At 40.9% G+C, this 22350-nt stretch overlaps 1 protein-coding gene across 4 annotated transcripts in view; it reads right to left on the bottom strand.

The window, feature by feature from the left end:
• The window catches only part of LOC109322530 (sodium channel protein type 2 subunit alpha-like), a 123050-nt gene that overhangs the window by 5687 nt on the left and 95013 nt on the right, over window positions 1-22350 (bottom strand). For all 4 annotated transcript variants that reach the window (XM_019553586.1, XM_019553588.1, XM_019553584.1 and 1 more), the window contains exons 21-23: window positions 14575-14856; window positions 6283-6336; window positions 4813-4950 (exon numbers count right to left, since the gene is read on the bottom strand). In XM_019553586.1, the coding sequence (XP_019409131.1) occupies window positions 4813-4950; window positions 6283-6336; window positions 14575-14856 (474 nt within the window). The remainder of the gene's footprint in view (window positions 1-4812; window positions 4951-6282; window positions 6337-14574; window positions 14857-22350) is intronic.

Here is a 22350-nt window from a genome sequence, read left to right as displayed (position 1 = left end):
CCCGAATGGCATTTTGGGCTGGAGCCATGTTGCCTGCCTGGCTGGAGCTACACCCCCTATCTATCTGTGTCCACAGCAGCAGCAGGCGGGGGGCGTGGCTCCAGCCCAAAATGCCATGGCATACCTGGACGTGCCTGACAGCACACTGGTGTGCCATAGTTATAGGAATGTTTGGAAATGCTGCTATAAGAACTGTAGTTTCTTAAGATGCATTTTTCATATGTACATTTAACTATGGGTGCATATGGGCCCCAACTACTTAACTTGGAAGACTTTTGCCCTAGTAGTACCCATGCAGGGAATATGTGCACTCTCTCTCTCCTAATGCTTTGCACCAAAAGCTCATAATGTTTTGCATAGGTATATGATTGCTTAGAGCTCCAATATGAAACTGGAGATAGGCCTATTGAAAGTCTCTGGGTTAGGTTCAGAGAGGAAAGCAAAAAAGGTGATGTCATGATGGGGGTCTGGTATAGACCACCAGACTAGGAGGAAGTGGTGGATGAGACTTTCTTCAAACAGCTAGCCAAAGTTTCCAATCACAAGCCCTAGTTCTCATGTGGGACTTCAATTGCCCTGACATCTGCTGAGAGGGCAATAGAGCCGTGCACAAGCAATCAAGGAAGTTTTTGGAGAGTATTGGGACAACTTCCTGGTACAAGTGCTGAAGCAGTCAACTAGCGGTTGTGCTCTTCTTGATCTGTTGTTCACAAATGGAATAATTGCTGGGGAATGTAATAGTAGATGGTAACTTGAGCAGCAGTGACCATGAGATGATTGAGTTCAGGGTTCTATGCAAAGGAAGGTGGGAGAGTAGCAGAGTAAGAACCCTGGACTTCAGAGAAGCAGACTTTGACCCGCTCAGGGAGCTCATAGGCAGGATCCGCTGGGAAGCCAGACTGAGGGGGAGAGGAGACTTGGAGAGCTGGCTGTACTTTAAAGAAGTCTTACTGAGAGTGCAGGAACAAAGCATCCCAATAAGCAGGAAGACTAGCAAGTCTGGCAGAAGACCAACCTGGCTTAGCAGAAAGCTAAATCAGAAAAAGGAAGCTTGTAAGTGGAAACTTGGACAAACAACTAGGGAGGAGTATAAAAGTATTGCTCGGGCATGCAGGGATGAAATCAGAAAACCCAAAGCGCAATTGAAGTTGCAGCTAGCAAGGGATATGAAGGGGAGCAAGAAGGTTTTCTACAAGTATTTCAGTAAAAAGATAAAGATCAGGGAAAGTGTGGGTCCCTTACTGAATGGGGGAGGCAACCCAGTGACAGAGAATACAGAAAAGGCTGAAGTACTCAGTGCCTTTTTCACCTCAATCTTCACAGGTAAGGTCAGCTCCCAGGCTGCAACACCTGGCAGCACAGTTTCGAGATGAGGTGAACTGTGGTGAAAGAATAGGTCTGGGACTATTTAGAAAAGCTGATTATATACAAGTCCATGGGGTTGGATAGGGTGCACCCAAGGGTGCTGAGGGATTTTGCTGATGTGACTGCAGTGCCACTGGCCATCATTTTTGAAAACTCATGATGAGTGGGAGAGGTCCCAGATGATCAAAACAGGGCAAATATAGTGCCCATATTTAAGAAAAGGAAAAAGAAAGACCCAGGGAACTACAGACCAAGTCAGTCTCACCTCTGTCCCTGCAAAAAACCTTGAAGTAGATCCTCAAGGAATCCATTTCTAAGCATAGGAGAAGAAGGTGATTAGGAACAGTCAACATGAACTCACCAAGGGCAAGTCATGCCTGACCAACCTGATTGCCTTCTACAATGAGATGACTGGATCTGTGGATGTGGGGAAACCAATGGATGCAATATACTTTGATTTTAGCGAGGCTTTTGATATGGTTTCCCCCAGCATTCTTGCAGTCAGGCTAAGGAAGTACAGGCTGGATGAATGGACTGTATGCTGGATAGAAAGTTGTCTGGATCACTGGGCTCAGAATGGATTTATGTCTAGTTGGCAGCTGGTATCAAGTGGACTGACTCAGGGGTCAGTCCTGGGGCCAGTTTTGTTTGGTATCTTTATCAGTGACCTGGAAGATGGCATAGAGTGCACCCTCATCAAGTCTGCAGATGACACCAAGCTGGGGGGAGTAGTAGATACACTGGAGGGTAGGGTTAGGATTCAGAGAGACCTAGACAAATTGAAGGATTGGATGAAAATTAATCTCCTGAGGTTCGATAAGGACAAGTGCAAAGTCCTTCACTTACGATAGAACAATCCCATGCACTGGTACAGGCTGGGGGCTGACTAGATAAGTAGCAGCTCTGTAGAAAAGGACCTGAGGGTTACAGTGAACAATAAGCTATATATATATGTATATATATATATATACCAACAGTGTGCCCTTATTGCAAAAAAGGCTAATGGCATCCTGGGCTGCATTGGTAGGAATGTTCCCTTCTATTCAGCACTGTTGAGGCCACATCTAGAGCACTGTGTCCAGTTTTGGGCCCCCACTACGAAAAGGATGTGGACAAATTGGAAGGAGACCATAGGAGGACAACAAAAATGATGAGGAGGTTGGGGGACATGGCTTATGAGGAAAGACTGAGGGAACTTGGCTTATTTAGTCTAGAGAAGAGAAGACTGAGAGGGGACTCAATAGCAGCCTTCAACTACCTGAAAGGTCATCCCAAACAGGATGGAGCTAGACTTTTCTCAGTGGTGACAGATGACGGAACAAGCAGTAGTGGTCTCAATTTGAAGCAAGGTGAGTTTAGATTAGATATTAGGAAGAATTTTCTCACTAGGAGGGTAGTAAAACACTGGAACAGGTTACCCAGAGAAGTTGTGGAATATCTATCCTTAGAGGTTTTTAAGACACAGCTAGGCCTTAGCTGGGAAGATCTAGTTGGGGATGGTCCTGCTTTGAGTGGGGGGGTTGGATTAAATGACCTTCTGAGGTCCCTTCCAATCCTAATTTTCTATGATTCTGTGAAGGAGTCTGATAATGGTAACAAATTTTGATGGGCATTCAAATCACATCTGGATCTTCCATAGGGCCTCCCTGTTAATTGAATCAAAGGCCTTAATCAAGTCAATGAGGGCCATGTAAAAATCTCAGTGTTGTTTGTGGTATTTCTTGTGTAGCTGTCTAGCAGTAAAGTTCATACCTCTGAGTGGTCTCAAACTACATTGGAACTTGGGTGCCAATGAGAACTTCAGCAAGGAAAGTAAGTCTACTGAGGAGAATGCAAGTGAGGATCTTCCCAGCTATAGACAGGAGTGTAATATCATGATAAGAGCTGCAACCCGATCCTTCTCCTTTTTTTTGAACATGGTAATGATTGTGACATCTCTCAAGTCGCTGGAAATCTGTACATGCTTCCAAATGTTCATAATAACAGTGTGTGGTTAGTGAGAGAACTTTTTTCCACACCCATCTTATCTATCAGGCTAAGCAGAGTATCTGAATTAAAAGGTAATAGGATTTTTTTCCTTAAGCTCTCTCTGGATGTGGACTCAGTAGAGGATGGTTTCTCAGTGGATGCCATTGCCAAGAGGCTTCAAGAAAAAGACCCTGCACTGGGTGAGTCTTGAGCTCTACCATCTTGAAGTGACCCCATGATTTTACTCATGACGTAAATCTAGAGTCTGGCTTAGAAATGAATGACTTGCAGATAGTGCTCTTGTTGGAGATATATGACTTCCACAGGCAGTGGAAGCTCCTGGCAAGCCTGGCAGCAGCAAACATAGCAAACGGGGCAGAATTTGAAGCCAAGTAACATGGAGGAAGCTGAAAGATGGAGAGGCTTGGATGATGTGAAGGGTAAAATGAACCCTCACCACTAAGCACTTGAAACGAACAGTAAAACATTTATATGGATAGAAAGTCAAGAGACAATTTTAACATTTTCAGTATTTGCAGATTTAATATTTTTTCTATGTATTTTAGTTAATCACAAACAAATCAAGAAGGAACTTGTGTATCACTCCCAAGAATAGTGGGGCTTAATCTCCAGCCTGCAGGCCAGCTCCAGGCTGCAGAGCTGTGTCATGTGGCCTGTGGGGCTCCCCTCAGGTCCAGAAATCTGGTGGTAGAATGGTGGCAGTTAATGCGGCCACCATTCTCCTGCAGCCCTATTTCCCATTTCCATGGCCAGGTGACTTGGCCCCATTATGCTGGATAGGACTGGTGAATTGGGCCAGGCTGTGTGAGATCTGGGCCATGGACAGAGGTTTGATCTTGTGCACATGGGACCAGGAAGGTGTGCCTATTCAACCAGGCAAAAATAATCTTGTGCACTGGATTTGGCCTGCCAACCAGCCCTGAACCACTTAATTGGGCCACATCTCAGAAAGTCTGGGTAGCATTCACCTAGACCACTTAGACCACTTTGGCAGGAGGATTCCTACATGCAGAAAATGAGGTGAAGAGATGTGAGAAAATGAGGTGAGAAAGGACTTGTAAGATTCACAACAAATTCTTGACATACATTTCTCACCAAGATGCACAGAATCTCATTAATGGTATGACTTTCCTTAGAACAGTGCTTTGATACCCTCATGTTTTATGAAGAAGGAAACTATATGCATCGTCTGAACAACATATTGTGGTCTTTGGCTACCACTGTAGGTTTAAATTCTTTTAAAAATGTTCAAAATTAAAGGCTATTGCCTCATTATACAGAACAAAAAAGAAAGCAGTTTTAGCAGTTGCTATCTCTATTCCCTTTCTCTTCAGTATTATTGTTGTGAGAAAGTTAAAATAATTGTTTTTGTCCCTGCATAGAAAATAACCATCTGGTAAGGATCAATGCATTTCTTTAAAATTCAGCTTTTTCTGAGATACTAATAAAGATACTTATCTTCTTCTTTTGCTGATTGAAGTTGTCGATGATGACACCAATGAAAAGGTTCAAAGTGAAGAATGAGCCAAAGATGATAAAGATGACAAAATAGAGATACATGTACAGGTTATACTCATAGCTGGGCTGCATATTTACCTAAACAAAAAGAAGAAATAGCAAAACGTTAGCACAAGAGCACGGTTAATTTGCCTACTAAAATCCTACACTAGCATATTTTCATGGACACAGATACAACAAATATTTAACTGAATATGTAAACAGGACATAGAAAATTTTAAGTGCATATGTAACTAACAGTTTGCATGTACAGATACAATTTTTCTCTGCACTCATGGGAACCATTTTTGAAAACTGGTGCAAGAGTCAGACTCAGTTAACAAAACAACCTGTTGCTGTAGCAGTAATCTAAATATGCTTAGTCTTTGTGAACCTATTTTTAAGTAGTATGCATTATAAACAGTTTGCATTAAAAGGTTTTTTGCCCATCTGAAACACATTAACTTAATTGGTAGTAGCAGCAGCAGTAGTTTATTCACAGTTTTCATTAAAACAATTAAATAAAATTGACAATAACATTATATGCAATATAATTTAAAGTTATTGGTAAAAGCCATAAATAAATCATTTAAAATACAGTAAAATATAGATTAAACAAAATTACAGATACATTTTACACATTCTATCAGATTAAACAAAATTAAAACAAAACATAGTATACGCTGTTACAAAAAACAGATAACATGAAGCAATATACAGTAGTAGATTTGAAATAAGTAAATAAAACTAAGGGCATTCTGTTTGATTTTGGCTCTTATTCTTTGTGCAAGTAATTCAAATACACCTAGGAAATACAGAACATACTACAAAGTTATTACAGAGGGGTCAATAATTTTTTCTTCATTAGCCCAGTATTTAAAATTTTCCAGTAATAGAGAAATCATTTTCCTCTTATTGCATCATAGAGTGAACAAGACCATGAATAGTGATTTAAGTAATCTATCTCATTCTTCCCGTAAAACCCCCTTCCCGTCCTATATGGGGCCTGACACCGCCTGCTCTTAACAACTGTAGATATCACTAGAGTGAACTGAAGTCTAACAATGATTTCTCATTGTTCGTACTTTTGTACTTCAGATAGATAAGGTTCTAGGCTAAATAATGCTTTATTAAACTCATAAAAAAGCAATTAAAAAAAATCTCACTGCCCACATATCTGGCTACATGCTGGCATATTTAATTCTTAAATTTATATCTTGTTTTAAATGTAGGGGTAACTATAGCTGGAGGAGAATATAAATGTTATTTAACTATTCTCTTAATTACATTATAGAACAAAGTCTGTAGAGAACATTAGACAATTTTTTAAATTTTCACAATCACTGCCATTCAAGTTAGATATAAAATGAGCATGATGTAGATGTTAAAGTCTACCCAAGTTACACAAATAAAGTTAGAAACTGTACTTACATCTACAGAATCAACAGCTGCATACATGATATTCGTCCATCCTTTAAATGTAGCCTAGAGAGTATTTGATATGTTACAATTTTAGGGTAAAACTTCAGGTGAAAAAAAAATACCTAGCATTTATACTTATAACCCAATCATACTTCACACTGAGCTTACATACGGCCATACAATGAAAAAGTATTTAGAGACAGCTTCTTTGGAAAAGATGAACAAATTAATCATAAAAATAATTTATCAATTTAGTTGCCTTTTCTGATTTGTTCATTGTTTAAATTATTATTATGCAAACTCTTCACAATTTCATACCTGAGCTGAATTACAGTTAATCTCTGAGTTGCATGACTGAGCAATAAAGGCACATGGTTATATTTCTTTTTCTGACTTGCAAACTGGAGAAAAGGTTTATTAATAAGCCACTGAGCTTGGATCTTTCAGGAAGGGGACATGAACACAATAAAGAGAAAAAACAAGATAAACAGACTCCAGAAATTTTATGAATTTTAAAATTTTCCTTCCTCAAGGGGACAAGGTTCCCCCTCCCCAAAAAATCAAGCTAATATAAGATTAATCGGCTATGTACAAACACATTTTACTTTAATTTTCTACTGTCACATTAATACAAAGAAATTCCCATTTGGAAAGGCTATTGTCAGGTTTATCTAACAACAGATTTCCTGCCCAGGACTATAGAAGCAAGCCTGTGAGACTTCTACATTTATAAAATGTTCCCCTAACCTGCATTAAATAATGGCATTGTACTTACTGGTGCCTAGTTTTCTGTCCTTCTCTCCTTGCACTATATTCATATTATGAGATTCCTGTAATAACCTTTATGCATGTCCCACAAGCAGGAACGTTCATTCCCCAGAGACAAAAAGCAGTGCCACATGCTTGTACTGCTGCTACCTGTCCCCAGGGGAACACCCCTGCATACATACTCTAGTGCATGGCAAGTTGCACCAGGTGCTGTAGGGGAGGCTCGGGCCAGCTCCTGGGGGTGTCCTGGAGCTCCAGGGGTGGCGATCCAGGCACACAAGACTTGGCCGGCAGCTGGAGCATGGCTCTGGCCAGCCAGGCTCTAGTTTCGGGTGGCGCGCACAGCTGCCACGTTCCCGTCCTGCTTTTTACTGGTGTGGGTTTTTTGACATTAGGATCTCCTGGTGTCAAACTGCACCCCTCTCCCCCCCTCCGCACTGCAAATTAACAGCATGGTGAACCCCTGCACGTGCGGTGTATGTGGTTTGCAGTGCTGCAGCCAGGTCTGCAGTGCCATGAACTGCACATGCATGCTCATCTGGATGTGCCTTTCTTACCCCAATTCGAGCTAGCAGTGCTTGGAATGTGTTAATATTCAAGGAGTGTCTTAGAATAGAACTTCCTTTTCTAGTCCTCAGCATTCACAGTTAAAAAAGAGGCAAACAATCACAGAAGAAATGATCGAAGAAAAACCTGTTTAAGGGTATGTAAGTACAGATATCTAACACGGGCACAAGTATGTTGTCACCAGTTTAATATGTTTTACTTTTGTGTCAAAATCTAACTGGTAAAAACAGTCAGGCAGGGAATTTACAGATTAGAAAAAATCTGCTGAGAGCTATGTCCAGGATGATGCAGAGTAAGGGGGCAGGGCAACCCGCAGCACTGTGGCACAAGTGACACAGGCAGTGTCTCTGTGGGTGGCACGACAGATCAAGGAGGGGGCAGGGAACATGGCTGCAGATAGGCAAGAACAAGAAAGGAGAGCAGCAGGATGGGCAGGGGTGGGCAGTGGCACTCATGGAGGCAGCATCCCTGACAAAAAGGTCAGTCCCCACTAATGGAGAGGATACCAGCATACTCAGAGAAGAGTTAAGTTTCAGCCGAACAGGCTGTATTCTTCCCTCAAGAAAAAATGATCTTTCCATGTTATTCTGAAGGACTGGAGAAAAAATATAATGGTTGTTCTGCAGTGTGCTATAGGATCAGTATATAAAAAAAAAGAGGAGACTGCTATAATATGATGCATTTATCTTCCTTCTAGTGTCCAACACCTGCAAACCACCTAGGGGATTGAATATGGACCTGAGAAAAGAAATGACAGCAGTTTTTTCAGTCCTGATGTCTCTATGCTACTTCCTGGAGACAACAGACAAGGTAGAGATGCACCTTATAGAATAACTAAATAAGATATATATGAACTTTCACCAGCCATAGCTGATTTCATCAGATGCTATGAAAGGACAGCAGAGAGCAGGTTATCAAATAGAAGTTAGTGATTTAAATACACAAGACAGGGAAGTGGGGAGAAAGGAGAGAGAGAGAGGGTAGGGCTGAGAGGCAGAAGTGGTTGGAGATCGCTTTCTATTTGATGGCCTGTGTGTTCTTGCATAGCATCTGATAAAGTGAGCTGTGCCTCAAGAAAGTTTATGCATCTTTGCTTCCATTAATCTACGGTAGATATCGACCTTCCCTTCTGCCTGACTTGCCGAACTACCTCTGATATGGCTAATTACTTATCTCTGGCAATACAGTACAGGTCTTGGTAAATACAAAAGGAAGAAACTGTATTTGTTATTTTTTTTCACTGACACCTGTTGTTCAGTTTGCATTAAATTCGTGTGCCCTGCTGGTAGATACTTAAATATAGAATTAATCCTAAAAGCCTAGGCTCCCCATTTCATAAAACAGGTGCAAGTGCAGTGATTACCTTCTAGTCAGAACAGCGTCTAGGAGCAGCAGGGGGCAGGAAGCCTTTTTAAAAACTGAGCATGTGTAGAGACAAATAACTCCCCATAGAGACTGCAGTCACAGCAATGCCAGAAGAAACAGCAAAATGTTAAGCAAGCTCAGTGACTTCCTGTAGGAATTACCATAATTCCTTCAGAATAACAATTTATGTTCTCCTGTCTCTGGCAGAGGCTGGCCCCTCAAGCTTCAAAGAAAGGTGCAAGAAACCCCATAATGAGTTATGGAATAATCTCAGGGGAGTTTCTTTCTAACCCATTGGTTAGTGCTTAGTTTATGCTCTGGAGATGATGTTTCATACTTGTTATGTGTTATGTCTCAACTGTTCATGTATAAATTAATCCCCTTTTTAATCCTACCAAGCCTCAAGAGTATCCTGTGAAAACAAGTTCCATAAGCTAGTTATGCAAATAACTAATACTATATGTTACCAAATGACATCTTATTTCTTGTCCATTAAGAAATAACAAAAGCATTCTTTTGCCCCCATCATATTATTAAGTACTCTGCACAACTGTCATGGTCACTTTTAAGCCCTATTCTCTCTAAACTAAACTATTAGGGGTGCACCAATATAGATTTTTTTGGGCCAGTACTGTTGGCCAATTATGAACAACCCATATCAGCTGATACTGATCCTTTTTCATAGATTTCATAGACATTAGGGCTGGAAAGGACCATGTGAGATCATTGGGTCCAGCCCCCTGCCCAAAGTGCAGAAAGTCAGCTGGAGTCAGGTAACCCCAGCAAGATAAGCATCCAAGCACAACCTGAAAGTATCCAGAGTAGGTGCTTATACTTGCTCCCACTGGAGGGAGTGTTCCAGACCCTGGAGACTTAGACAAGTAAACAAGTTTTTTTCCTTATGTTCAGTCTAAAATGGTCTTCCAGCAATTTGTGATCTTTGGACCTAGCTTTCCCTAGGAGAGCCCTGGTGAACAGACGCTCTCCCACATCCTGACGTATACCCGATGTACTTATATGCTGCCACCAAGTCCCTCTGAGCCTATGTTTTTCCAAGATGAAGAGTACTGTGTCTCTCATCCTCTCCTCATAAGGCCTGCTCTCTTGACCTCTGATCACATGTGTGGCTCTCCTCTAGACTCTCTCAAGCTTCTCCACATCCTTTTTAAAGTGTGGAGCCCAGAATTGGACGCAATACTCCAGCTGCAGCCTCACCAAGGCTGAGTAAAATAGGAGAATGACATCTTGGGTCTTGCTTGAGATGCATCAGTAGATGCAAGCCAGGGTTTTATTTGCTTTGCTGGCTGCACATTGCATTGGTGGTTCATATTCATCTTGTGGTCAATCACGACTCCCAAGTTTCTTGCAGACACAGTGCTAATGAGTAAAGCACTGGCGAGCCTATACATGTGGTGCGGGTTCTTTCTCTTGAGGTGGAGCACCTTGCATTTTTCTGTATTGAAGGTCATCAGGTTTTCATCTGCCTACCATGTGACAATGTCCAAGTCAGCTTGGATCCTCAACCTATCCTTCAGTGTATCCTCACTTCCCCACAGTTTGGTGTCATCTGCAAATATAGCCAGTCCACTACTGACACACCAATCCAGATTGTTAATAAATATATTAAAGAGTACTGGTCTGAGTACTGAACCCTGAGGGACACCATTGGTCACCATGCACCATGTGACTCAGTTCCATCGACCATCACTCTCTGGGTCTGACCATGAAACCAGTTTCTCAGCCATTGGACCATGAGGATGTCAAGGCCACAGTTCCCCAATTTTGCCATGAGGACATTGTGGGAGACCAAGTCAAAGGCTTTTTTAAAATGCAAATATATGACATCAACCTCTTCCCCTCTCCCCCTCCCAACTCTTTTAGCACTCTTCATCAGGGCCTGCTGACTTATGGATATCCAGCCTCTCAAGGTGCTCCCTCACAAGGTCTTCACCAAATGTAGGTGTATGGTCACCCATACACTTGTAATCCTGTGTCCAGTCAAGCAGGGTGAGCCCCTTGGGTTGGTGGAAAACCAATGCAAAGTAATCATTCAGGAGATTAGGTTTTTCCTGGGTGTCAGTTGTCAGCTGTCCCATTTGATTCAGCAGGGGTCTAATGTTGCCTTTTTCTTTTGACTTTCTACATATCTGAAAAAGGACTTTTTATTGCCCTTGATTCCCATAGCCAGCCTGAGCTCAGTTTTGGCCTTGGCTTTTTTGGGCCATTCTCTACAGGTGTGGGCCAGTCCTGCATAATCCTCTGTAGACATATTACTCATCTTCTAACCCTTATAGGCTTCACTTTTAAGACTAAGCAGGTCCATGAGTTCCCTGTTTAGCCAAGATAGTTTCCTATCCCTTTTACTACTTTTCTTGTGGGCTGGGATGGACTTCCCTTGTGCTTTTAGGATCATGTCTTTAAGCAGTGACCATCCATCTTGGGTTCCCTTCCCTGTCAGATCATGATCATTCAGGGCCTCATCAACCAGCCTTCTGAGCTTGTGAAAGTCAGCTTTCCTGAAGTCAAGGATTTCTGCATTGCTGACTGATTTGCCACTTCTGTGATGGATAAGGAAAGTGATCAATTCATGCTCACTGTTACTGAGCTTCCCATCAGTCCCCAGGTCACTGACAAGATCATCCCCTTTGGCCAGGACCATATCTAGCAGCCTGTGGACTTCTTGAGTCAGATATAGTTCATCAAAGCAGGCAAGGAAACTAAATGACTGATCAGATTTGGCTGCATGCTCCTCCCATGAGATGTCAGGGAGGTTGAAATCACCCATGACAACCATGCACCAAGAGCATGCCACCTCTGCTAGTTTCCTAGAGAATTCATGGTCAAGCTCTTCCTCCTTGTTAGGGGATCTGTAACAGACTCCTCTGGTTATATCCCCTTCACCATGTTCTCCTCTTATTCTAACCCAGAAGGTTTCAAGTCACCCTTCTTGTGTGCTAATGTCAGCTAGTAGGGAAATATACTGCTCCTTGACATACAGAGCTACACCCCCACCCTTCCTATCAGCTTGATCCCTCCTGTGTAAAGTATAGTCATCTATACCTGTAGTCCAGGTCTAAGTGGAGTCCCATCAGGTATCTGTTATCCCTATGAGATCATATTTGTTACTGCTTAGCAGGAGGGCCAGTTCCTCCTGTTTGTTCCCCATGCTCCTGGCATTAGTGTATAGGCAGCTAAGTCTGCCATGGGAAGCCCTAGGCTTTTCTGTGCACTTGGGAGCATCCCATCCATGAGATGTGGTAGGAGTAAGTTTGGTTGTATTTCCTGACTTGCTGACTATGTGTTTGACTCTTCCTGGACTTGTTCTGATGGTTGTCTGCCCATCTCCGGGCAAGCTTAGTTTAAAGCTTTGGCAAGCAGCTCGGCCAAACTGCTCAAATGTACAGCCCAGCAGCCTGGAGAGCACCTGCCGCCTGGCCTGACTGCAGCCCCGGCCCAGTGCCCGCAACAGGAAGGGGCACTGGGGAGGGGTGAGGAGGGGAGACCAGCACTGCCCACCAGAAACTGAATATTCCAAATATGAGATGTAACCTTAAGCATATCATTTTAATCTTTCTTTTACTTCTTCAGATTCCAATGAGTACTGAACAATTGTTTTCATCAAGCTACCTACAAGAATACCTAGATGTTTTCTTCTAAATTTACCTAGAAGCACCTGTAAGTAATTCAAATATTTCCTCCTCCCCACTGATTTTTTTGCATTTTGGACTCAGGCAGCTGCTACTGAAAGGAATTAGAAGGATATCAAATATCTGAGAAACCAAAATTTTTTATGAGTAAAGACCCAAGAAGAAGTGCTAGAAACTTCAAAACCTAGGTATTGAAGGTTTCCAAAAGGTAGATGAACTGTCATTTTTCACTGTAAAAATATATGGTGGAGCAGAGAAGCAGTGAATATTAGAAGACAAAATGCCGTTTGAAGATCAAATGGCAAGAGAGATCCAGTAACCATGGATAAAGCACTAGTCATAAATGTACTGGTACACAATGCATCTGTATTTGCAGCAACTTTGGCATGCACAAGCAAGGTGTGTAGATTTATCACACTGCCACTAACATTTTGGAGAAACAGTGGACTGTAGTAGGGAAGTAACTGATAAACTACTCTCCCTTTCCCTGTATTTCCTTATTAAATCTAACTTCTTTCTGTATAGTTGAAATCACTTTCTGCTAACATTAATGTGAAAAATATTGCTCAAATATTCAAGCACAGATTGACACAGCTGACATGAGTTATGTTAAATCAAAAGGTTATTTGAAAGAGATTTTCTGTTGGCATTTGCATGTCTCTTGTTTTAATAAGTGCTTTTCAGTTAGGGTAAAAACCAGTAAAACCATGTGTTCCTATTACTGTAATATCTACTGTGTAAGTATCAATGTCAGGTAATTCCACATAATACAATATTTTATAAATGTAACTTTACTAAAAGCAACATACCTATTTGCAGATTGTATGTGTAATTCATATATAAATATGCAAGTAAACCTACCAATGTGGTGCATGTAAGAGATAGAGGCACTGAGGAAATCATTATGAAACTGCTAGAGCTCATTAACATTAGACACTGGCCCTCACTGCAGACCAGGAGCAAACAAAATGGAAGCATGCTACCATGGAAGCAGGACTAGCTCCAGAGTGAGTGAGAATAATTACCATGGGCTTATGAGGACAAATATTTTCCCAGGAGCATTGTTCCAAGTGAAGTCAATTTGGAACGCGTGCTCCTGTCTGAACTGGTTTTACTCTGCAGATGGTTCTACAAGGAAAGTTCCCGTGCTCTGAATTCTAGCACTAAGAGGTTCCATTGAAACTTTTGACTTAGAATAACATAAAATAAATCAATAGAATAACTGGTAATGGTTCAAAAGTCATTACACTAGAACAAAACAGAGAGCACACCACATGGACAGAGAAAAAAGTGGGAACTATAGTTTAAAATTAGTTTTGCTTGGTCCCTCTCTGCATTAATTGTCAAAATTTAACCTTCCACATAACTTTTGCTTTGACAAGCAGATGAGCTTTGGAAATGTACTTGACTACCACGGTAAGAAACACTGATGTCTGTCTACAACTTGTCAGATGGCATAAATAAAAATCTAGGGCTATGTGATACTAGAACATTTCTAGAATTTTTTCATGAACTTAGGATGAGCCTTAAACTTTTTCTTCTTTTGTTTGGGGAGAGGAGGTAGGGGGAAGGCTCACCAGTCCTTTTTTATTTGCATTTTGGCTGTAGTTAAATACTCCTTCTCTCCAGAGTCTATAAAAGAGCGTGCTGGATTTGTACCAGTATCAACATTAATCTGCTTGCACAGAACAAAAACAAAGAATAATTAAAGAAATAGGAAGTAATCTCAAATATAAGTACATAACCTCTCTTTTGGATATTTTGCTCATCTTCAAGGAAACCTGATTTTAAGCCTCCTAGTAACAACTTCCTTTCCAAGGACCCCTAGATTTTCATAACATAGTACGTACTGCCATGTGATGAGATGATAATGAGAAATGGAGAATCAATCTTCATTTCAACATACAACGTGGGAAATTAAGCTATAAAATATATATAAAAAATGGCCACTTACTACTTGAAGCAGAGAAAGATAGCCGGCTCCAACATTGTCAAAATTTACTTTCACATTTTTCCACTGAACTTTATCATCTTTTCCCATATAACTTTCACAATTATTCTTATATGGAACTTTATCTGCTGGAAAAGGTTGCCCATCTGTGAGGTTAACACAGTAGAAGAACTTGCCAGCAAACAAATTAACTCCCATGATACTGAAGATAAGCCAGAATATAAGACAAACTAGAAGGACATTCATAATAGATGGTATTGCTCCTACAAGGGCATTCACAACCACCTAGTAAAAAAACAAATGTATAAAAATATGTATATATAGAGAGAAACTTTGTAAGAAAACTTACAGAAGCAAAAAATTAGACATTTTTCCTGACAAGGCTACTCGTGAAAATAACAAAACTAAAAATAGTGTCACAAACACTCTTATTTTTCAAATAGTTGAAACAAACTATGTACTTAACTAATCAACATAAAATGGTTGAGAACTAAATTGCCAAGTAGAAAAGCTAGTTAATTAAAAAACCCAGGGGAGTTGTAAGGCAGACTTATACACAATATATTCAAATTAATAAATGTAGGAAATCATTACTTACAAACATAACTAATGACTGAAAAAAAATGAAGGACTGACTTCTTATAGATTTTTAGAAACAATACAGAGGTAATTTGATAAAATTATGTTTTAAAAGAATTATAAAACACATTTACAAATTATTTATTTATATATACATTATTATTTTACTTTCTAATGATAGCTCCAACATAAAATGGCAGTTTTGCATTATACATTCAGCTAGATTAGTAGTGTCTTTAATTTTCTCCTTCTATAACAATCCTGTGAATGAAAAAATAAATACACTATTATCACAGTTTAAATAAAAGTTTATAAAGATTTAGGCTACAATAAATTTGTAATCAAGATGAAACAATGATAAAGTTAATTTAATGATGAACAGCTAAATGTGAAAGAAGGTTGGAAAATATTCTGGTTATTAGAAGACTGAAATTTTCCAATCCCTAACTGAAATAAATACTACTATATTTTTGCCATGATTTTGTGTGTGACAGAAAGAAACTTGTCCCTAGCTGGTTAAATAAGGTACCTGATTATTTCATTTCTATGGAGAACCTCTGTTACTTTTCATGTTTGTGTTTATTTGCTCCTTTGCATATATGGAAAACTGAAGAGTAAGTTTAGAACATTTAAGGGAAGTGGAGATGTTCTACTGTTACAACCTTTCTACCTTATTGCAACCTTTAGAAAACATCTTCCTGACATCATACATTGCAAAGTCTATTGACAATAGAGAAACTTGCATTCTTTTGATATATACCACTTTAATTAATGTTAACAGTGATAATCTTGGTGTTGAAACCAACTACATTTCTTTTTTAAAATAAGGAGAATGGTGATTTTCTCAGAATCAATGCCATTTAAGTACATTAGATATGTGATTTGCACTTTCATCTGGTGCCTTGTATTATTCTTTTGACAGGATTTGGGGTACAACCTCAAACAGTCTTGTGAGACATATTGAAAATGGAATTTACTTTGGTGATAAAATATGGAGGAATCTGCAGAACTATTCCATCACTGTCAATTAAAAATGTTTTAAATAAATGAAGCTTTTGAATCTGATATTCTGTAAATGTGACAATTAGAAAGAAGTGATTTTACATAAATATATTGCATTAGGAAAGAGTTTATAAATACTTCAAGTGACTTAAAAACAAGATATATTCTTTGAGGGAAAAGAAATAATTTTGTCTTGAAGCTAAATACTTTGAGTTGATTTTGAACCAGAAATGTTAGTGCAGTAACATTTTTACTAATGTTAGTACAGTAACATTTTTAGGGATTCAGGACCTATGCCTATTAAATCTTGACAGTAATCCATATATCCAATATTATTGAGATAGATATTTGTCTTAGTTCTCTAAAAACTTGACTGTAGAATGCATCGCAGGATAATTTTATGAACTCATTCTATGATGAATTAATTGTAGAAGGATATTACAGAGGACAAACTGACAAAACTATTATGTAATAGGATTAAAGTTAATATGTTGTAAGACAAAACAGTGGAAGTAGATGGAGCAAATTCACATACTTGAGAAGCAGAATTAATATGGAAAGTTTATAAAACAAAAACCATAATACTAGCTTTATGGCTAGAAGCCAAGTGAGCTTCAAGATAATTATGCCAGAGATGACAGTAACAGTGTGAAAAAACTGTGTCAAGGCAACAAAAACACTTTTTCATATACAAACTATAAATAATAAGCCTAGCATCAGAAGGGAAAATTAAGTTTAGTGAGAAGGGGACACTGAGGAGAAAAAAACATACACAACAGACAACTATCAATACATCATAGCATTCTGTCTTGTGCACAGTAGGTGGCAGAAACAAGCTTTGTGGTCTCACAGAACAAGATACCAATGAGCAATTCACGGATATAGTACACTCTGTATACCAGTGATTCTCATTCTTTTTAGACTCTAGGCCACCCTTCATTGGACTCAAAGCACTATTCCATTATTTTTTGTGAATTCAGTGGCAACTAATTTAAAAAACAAATTTATATATTGTAGTGCTTACCCCCTTGTACAATATGGAAACATCTCTGATAAGAATAATTGGGTTTGATAAAACTTCTTTTACCTAATACACCTAACAATATGTACTGAAAATTTGATTCAGACATGTTACTTGAAGAAAAATGGGTACTGGGTACATGGGTACTGGAAGAAAAATGATGCATAGCTGTGTGTTCTAAAGTATTATTAATCATCACAAAGGAGTCGACAGAACATTTAAAGCTACATTTACATATTTTTGACATGCTCCAAGTAATAATCAGAATATCAGAACCTAGATCATTGAGAAGGAATGGTGCCTGCTTGGTACCAGGTCTATTGTGGACGTTGTCCAGCAGGAAAAAGGTGACCTCCTAGGGAATAACAAAATCTCCTGAAGCTGTTGACCTAAGCTGTTGGCCTCCATAGAGAAAGCTGGAGGAGATAACACTGCTAGAGGAGCAGCTGGTACTACCAATGCGCTCTGATTAGGTTTGAAATTAGAACACATAAGTTTTCTTCTCCATATCAGGCTGTACTGAAGAAATATGTACCAAATCTAGTGATGGTGGCAGTGGCACTCAGCTCTGCAAAAGGGACAGAAGACACAGCATCTTGATGAATGAACCTTCTGCAATCTTGTAGTGCTAGCTCTAAAGCACTCGGGTCTCTATGAATTTTTCCTGGAACTTTCAAAGGCTAAGAAGTCTTGGGGCTTGATCAGTAACTCAGAAAGGATTTTGCAAAGCAGGAAGCAACAGCTAACGTTTGAGGTGAGATGCAGTATGCCACTAAGCTCCTGATGGAGGACTTGCTCTTTGTACACATCTGTGCCAGACTTGTAATGCCAGGTGGCTCAGGACCATGTTTGTGCTGACATGCTGGTACAATGAGCATTTTTCCCTTGGGAAGTCTCCCCCTGGTCCCTGCCATGTCTTGATTTTCCAAGAAAATAAGGAAGGTTCCTCATGTCACAGACCAGCCTAGGGCACTCTCACTGTAGGTGTTTCTTGGGACTCCTCCACCCCTACACCCCATCCACATGCCAACCGTGGCTTGTCAGCTGTATGGTGCTTGATGTTTGCATTACAGGCAACTAGCTAGGTTTGGTGTGTTCCCACCTTGACAGACGTCTTGATAAAAGGGGACATCACATGTATAATTAATTAGGTTACCCCAGCGATATTATGAATCAAAATGCTTTCACTAATGAATTCATTAATAAAGAAAAGAAGCTTTCGTCCTAATTGTGGAATCAGCACACTTCTTGACTACAGTTCCTCAGGTCACAAGGTCCGAAGTTAATTCCCAAATCATGCCAGTTCAACACAAGCTCATAATCAAAATTAACAATGGCCTATAATCAGTCCTTCAGACTACACGAGTCCTCAGCAAGCTATTGGGCACTCTCAATTCAACAGCGCCCCTATTCAGGGAAATGGCTCTCCTGGCCGCACGCCTCCTAACCAATTCTGCCCGTAAGGCATTGGCTCAATCCCAGGCCTTTCCTGGCCAGTTCAATCAGAGGTAAAAAAAATTTAAAAAATGAAACAGTGCAGTGGAAGAAAAAGGCCAAAAGAAAAACAAGAAAAGAGAGGCAGCAACATTTCTGCCTCCCTCATATGTCCCTCTGTCTGTGTCTGAGTGCTGGGGTCCTTCTTCCAGGCAGCCCTGGCACTGGTAAGGTTGAGGTACCCCTCTGGGTACCCCTGCTGTGGAAATGGCTTGGTGCTTTGCCAGTTGCACTGAGTTGGAGCTCATGGTTTCAGGGTTGCTTCTCACTCCCGTACCGGGCTGCTTTGTGCAAGCTCTTGTAGCCAGTTTCTAATGCAGGTGTCTGATGTCACACCTCTGTACCTCTTCAGCTTCAGCAAACATGTACTTAAGAATCATGTAGGTGGTGCTGCTTGCTATTCTGCAAACTCTGTACCTGCACCTGCATCAGGTATTTTTTGGTTCTAGCCCTTACTGGGCATTTTGTCTTGATGTGCTGCATCCCTCTGATGCTGACAAAACCCCTCCCACAGGGCTTCCAGTCCCTAGGACCAGTCACACCATGACACTCCTGAAGCAGGATCTTGAACATTTGAGGCTGAATTAAGCTTGCCAAGGAAAGAGACTAGTACAGGAACACAATGTCAGAGAGTGCTTAATACTGGACTAAAGTCCTGGCTTCTAGACCTATGAATGAGTTTTTGGCCCTGTCTAGGGAGAATATTCTAAGTTTCCTTTCTTCTTTCTGGTCCTGAGTTTAAAGGCCCCAAAACTTGCAATCCCTCTCTGTGATGTGGGACTAGTTAGACAGTGTAAACATAGAGAGTGACTGTGAGAATCACTGCATCTCAGGGAAGTCAACACTGAGAAGATTTTGGTAATGGTATAACCACACGGAGAGAGAAAAACTGTCACTGCCAAGTAGTGGTAACAAGCTCAAATTAAATGTGTTACCAGGAAAAAAGAAGAAAAAGAAAAAAAATCTCCAAAATGCCGAAGATCTTGAAATATGTGGCACAACTAAAATTTAAATAATGGAGGTGGGAGGGCTGAGGACCTTAACCCCCAACTTAAAGGTGAACACCTTCTCCTTTCATTCCCAAATAGAAAAAGGGGGAAGAAGAGACAGGTAAGATGAAAGAACGACATAATATAATAAAAATCAATAATAAAATGGGGAGCCCACGCTGGTGCTTCTTAATGTAGGCTGCAAAGATTGACAAAAATAAAATAACTCAGCCAGGTGGTTGAGAGGAACTGAGACGTAGGAATTGTGCACTATTCCTTATAACCCATGATGCAGGGCTGGTTTTCTAGGTGGCACATGATGCAGATACTTTGAAGGCAAAAGCCTCCAGCTGAAGCTTAGTGACGTGAGACACAGCTACAATTGACAATGCAGGACTTCTCTTATGAGGAAAAAAAATAGAGGTTCATCTAAGCAACCTAGTGGACTAAAATGTTTAAATAGAATTACTAAATTCACATATGTAGCATTATTCAAGACAGGAAAAGAGACAAAACAAGTCCCAAATGGACATTAGATGACAGGGCAGGAAAGAATAAAACATCTAAAGGGTGAAAACTGATTAAGACCTATAGTAACCTAGCAATGACTGAAGTTGTTAAGTCAGAGACTGAGAAACTATAGAAAAGACTAACACAGCTAATACAGGGAGCTTGAGGCAAAAATAAAAATGGCTAGTTTCTCCGTGAGTATAAGACCTACTAGGTAGAGTACAAAGCTCATAAGCTTGGAAAAAGTTTGTTGGCAGAGAACTCACTGATGCAGCGTGGAAAGAACATAAATCATTATACTTTCATTATATTACAGTTATGTTCATGCTACAACAGCGGTTCACAATCTGTGGTACATGTACCACCAGTGGTATGCAGAAAACCTGCCAGTGGTACATGGCAGCAGCAGGTGGGGGCACTCAGAGTACTCATACCTGGCACAGGCACCCAGCATGTGGCTCTGGGCAGCACTACACATTGCAGCGAGGGGTGCAGCCAATGCCAGGCTATCTGTATCACCAGTGCTCCCCGCATGTATGTGCAGTTCTTGCACTTGCCAGACATGGGAGGAAAGCCCCACACATTGGAATCGGCTGCCGTCCCTGCCAGGGCTGTGCAGCATGGAAGGGAAGCCACAGGCACCTTCCCCTGGGGGCAGAGAAGGCACCTGGCTCCAGTGCATGGGGCTTCCCTCCCATGCCTCACAAGTGTGGGGACTGCCAGCAATACAGACTGCCTGGTGAAAGATGCACCCCTTGCTGCAATGTGCAGTGTTGGCTGGAGCCACACCCTGAGCACTCCCACCTGCTCCTGTGCCATGGGGGAAATGCAGGGGGTGCCCACACCCCGTACTCACCCTCACACCCCACAACCTCCACACACCCGCACCCTTCCCCCACAACCCTCCACAGATACACAACCTCACATTATACCCTATGCTCCCCCCCACACAGCCACACCTCCTCACAACCCCTCCCACACCCTACTGTACACACATCCACACTCCCCTCTCCGTAGCTCACCTGACGGTACTTCAGATTGTATCATTTTAAATTGCTAGTGTGCAAGATGTCAGACTTTGGGAACCACTGTGCTACAATATTGGATAGAATTTGGTCACTTTAAGGCAGTGCTTTCTATTTAGGTGCAAAGCCTTTGAACTGAAACATGACTATGCATTTACCTAAAATACACATTCATCCAAACTTGATTAACCAGTTCTTGGACAGTTTTAGGGCTGCTACTAGAAGTGTTAAAATTTACAAGAGCTTGGGTTGCTATAAGCAACTCTGCAAATGATGGAAGATAGCAGCCCTGAAACTAACTAGCGCCTTTCATTTCAAAGGCTTTTAATAGCAACCCTCTAGCAACTGCTTCCCATTCACTGCTTCTAGTACCAATTATTATGCAATTAGCTAGTATTTAATTACATTATGAAGATAAACAGGGCTGAAAGATACTATGAAGCTTAGTAGTGTAAATGCTGGGGTGGGGGTGGGTGGGCATAGCGGCAGCCCTGGGCACCATGTTTGGTAGGGCAGGCTGGGAAGGGGCACAAAATAGCTACTGCCACAGTGGTGCCTGACTGCACTGCCATCATCAGCGTTGAAGCAACTGGTATTGTCCTGTGCCTTATGGCTGCCCCAGACACAGAGCCACTCTGCTGTATCTGGTATGCACTTAAGTGATGGGGGATAACCGATTTTTGTTATGTAAGCAAATAATGCACTTACCCAGCATATGTGATTAGGATATACTATATAATATGAACTTTATTTTCTAAATGAGATTCATGCCACCACCACAAGTTACACTTCAGGTAATCACACCTTAAGTTGTTACTCAGATACACATTCAACCTGATTAATGGTGTGATAAAACAAGCAATAAACTACAAAATTATTTCATAAGAAATGTGTAATAACTTTGTAGCTTGTTCTAATAATACCATTAATTGAATATGTGGCCAAGTGCTCCACTGTAGCTGGAAGCCCCATTAGCTGAGGGGCTCCAAGTCACAGGGGGGCACCACCCACTGCCAGTAGTGGCATCATCAGTGGCAGGGCTTGCAGTGAGAACACTGCCTGCCCCCCCTTCAGCCTCCTCAGGTGGGGGGGCTCATAATGGGGGCAGAATCTTGGCAGCTGTGACCACTACAAACCCCACACATCACAAGACTTGCAG

This window comes from Crocodylus porosus, unplaced genomic scaffold (assembly GCF_001723895.1).
Source record: "Crocodylus porosus isolate Cpor-Errol unplaced genomic scaffold, CroPor_comp1, whole genome shotgun sequence".
Taxonomy (NCBI): domain Eukaryota; kingdom Metazoa; phylum Chordata; order Crocodylia; family Crocodylidae; genus Crocodylus; species Crocodylus porosus.
Note: the sequence above shows the minus strand (reverse complement) of the source record. Positions and strands in the feature narration are given on the sequence as shown.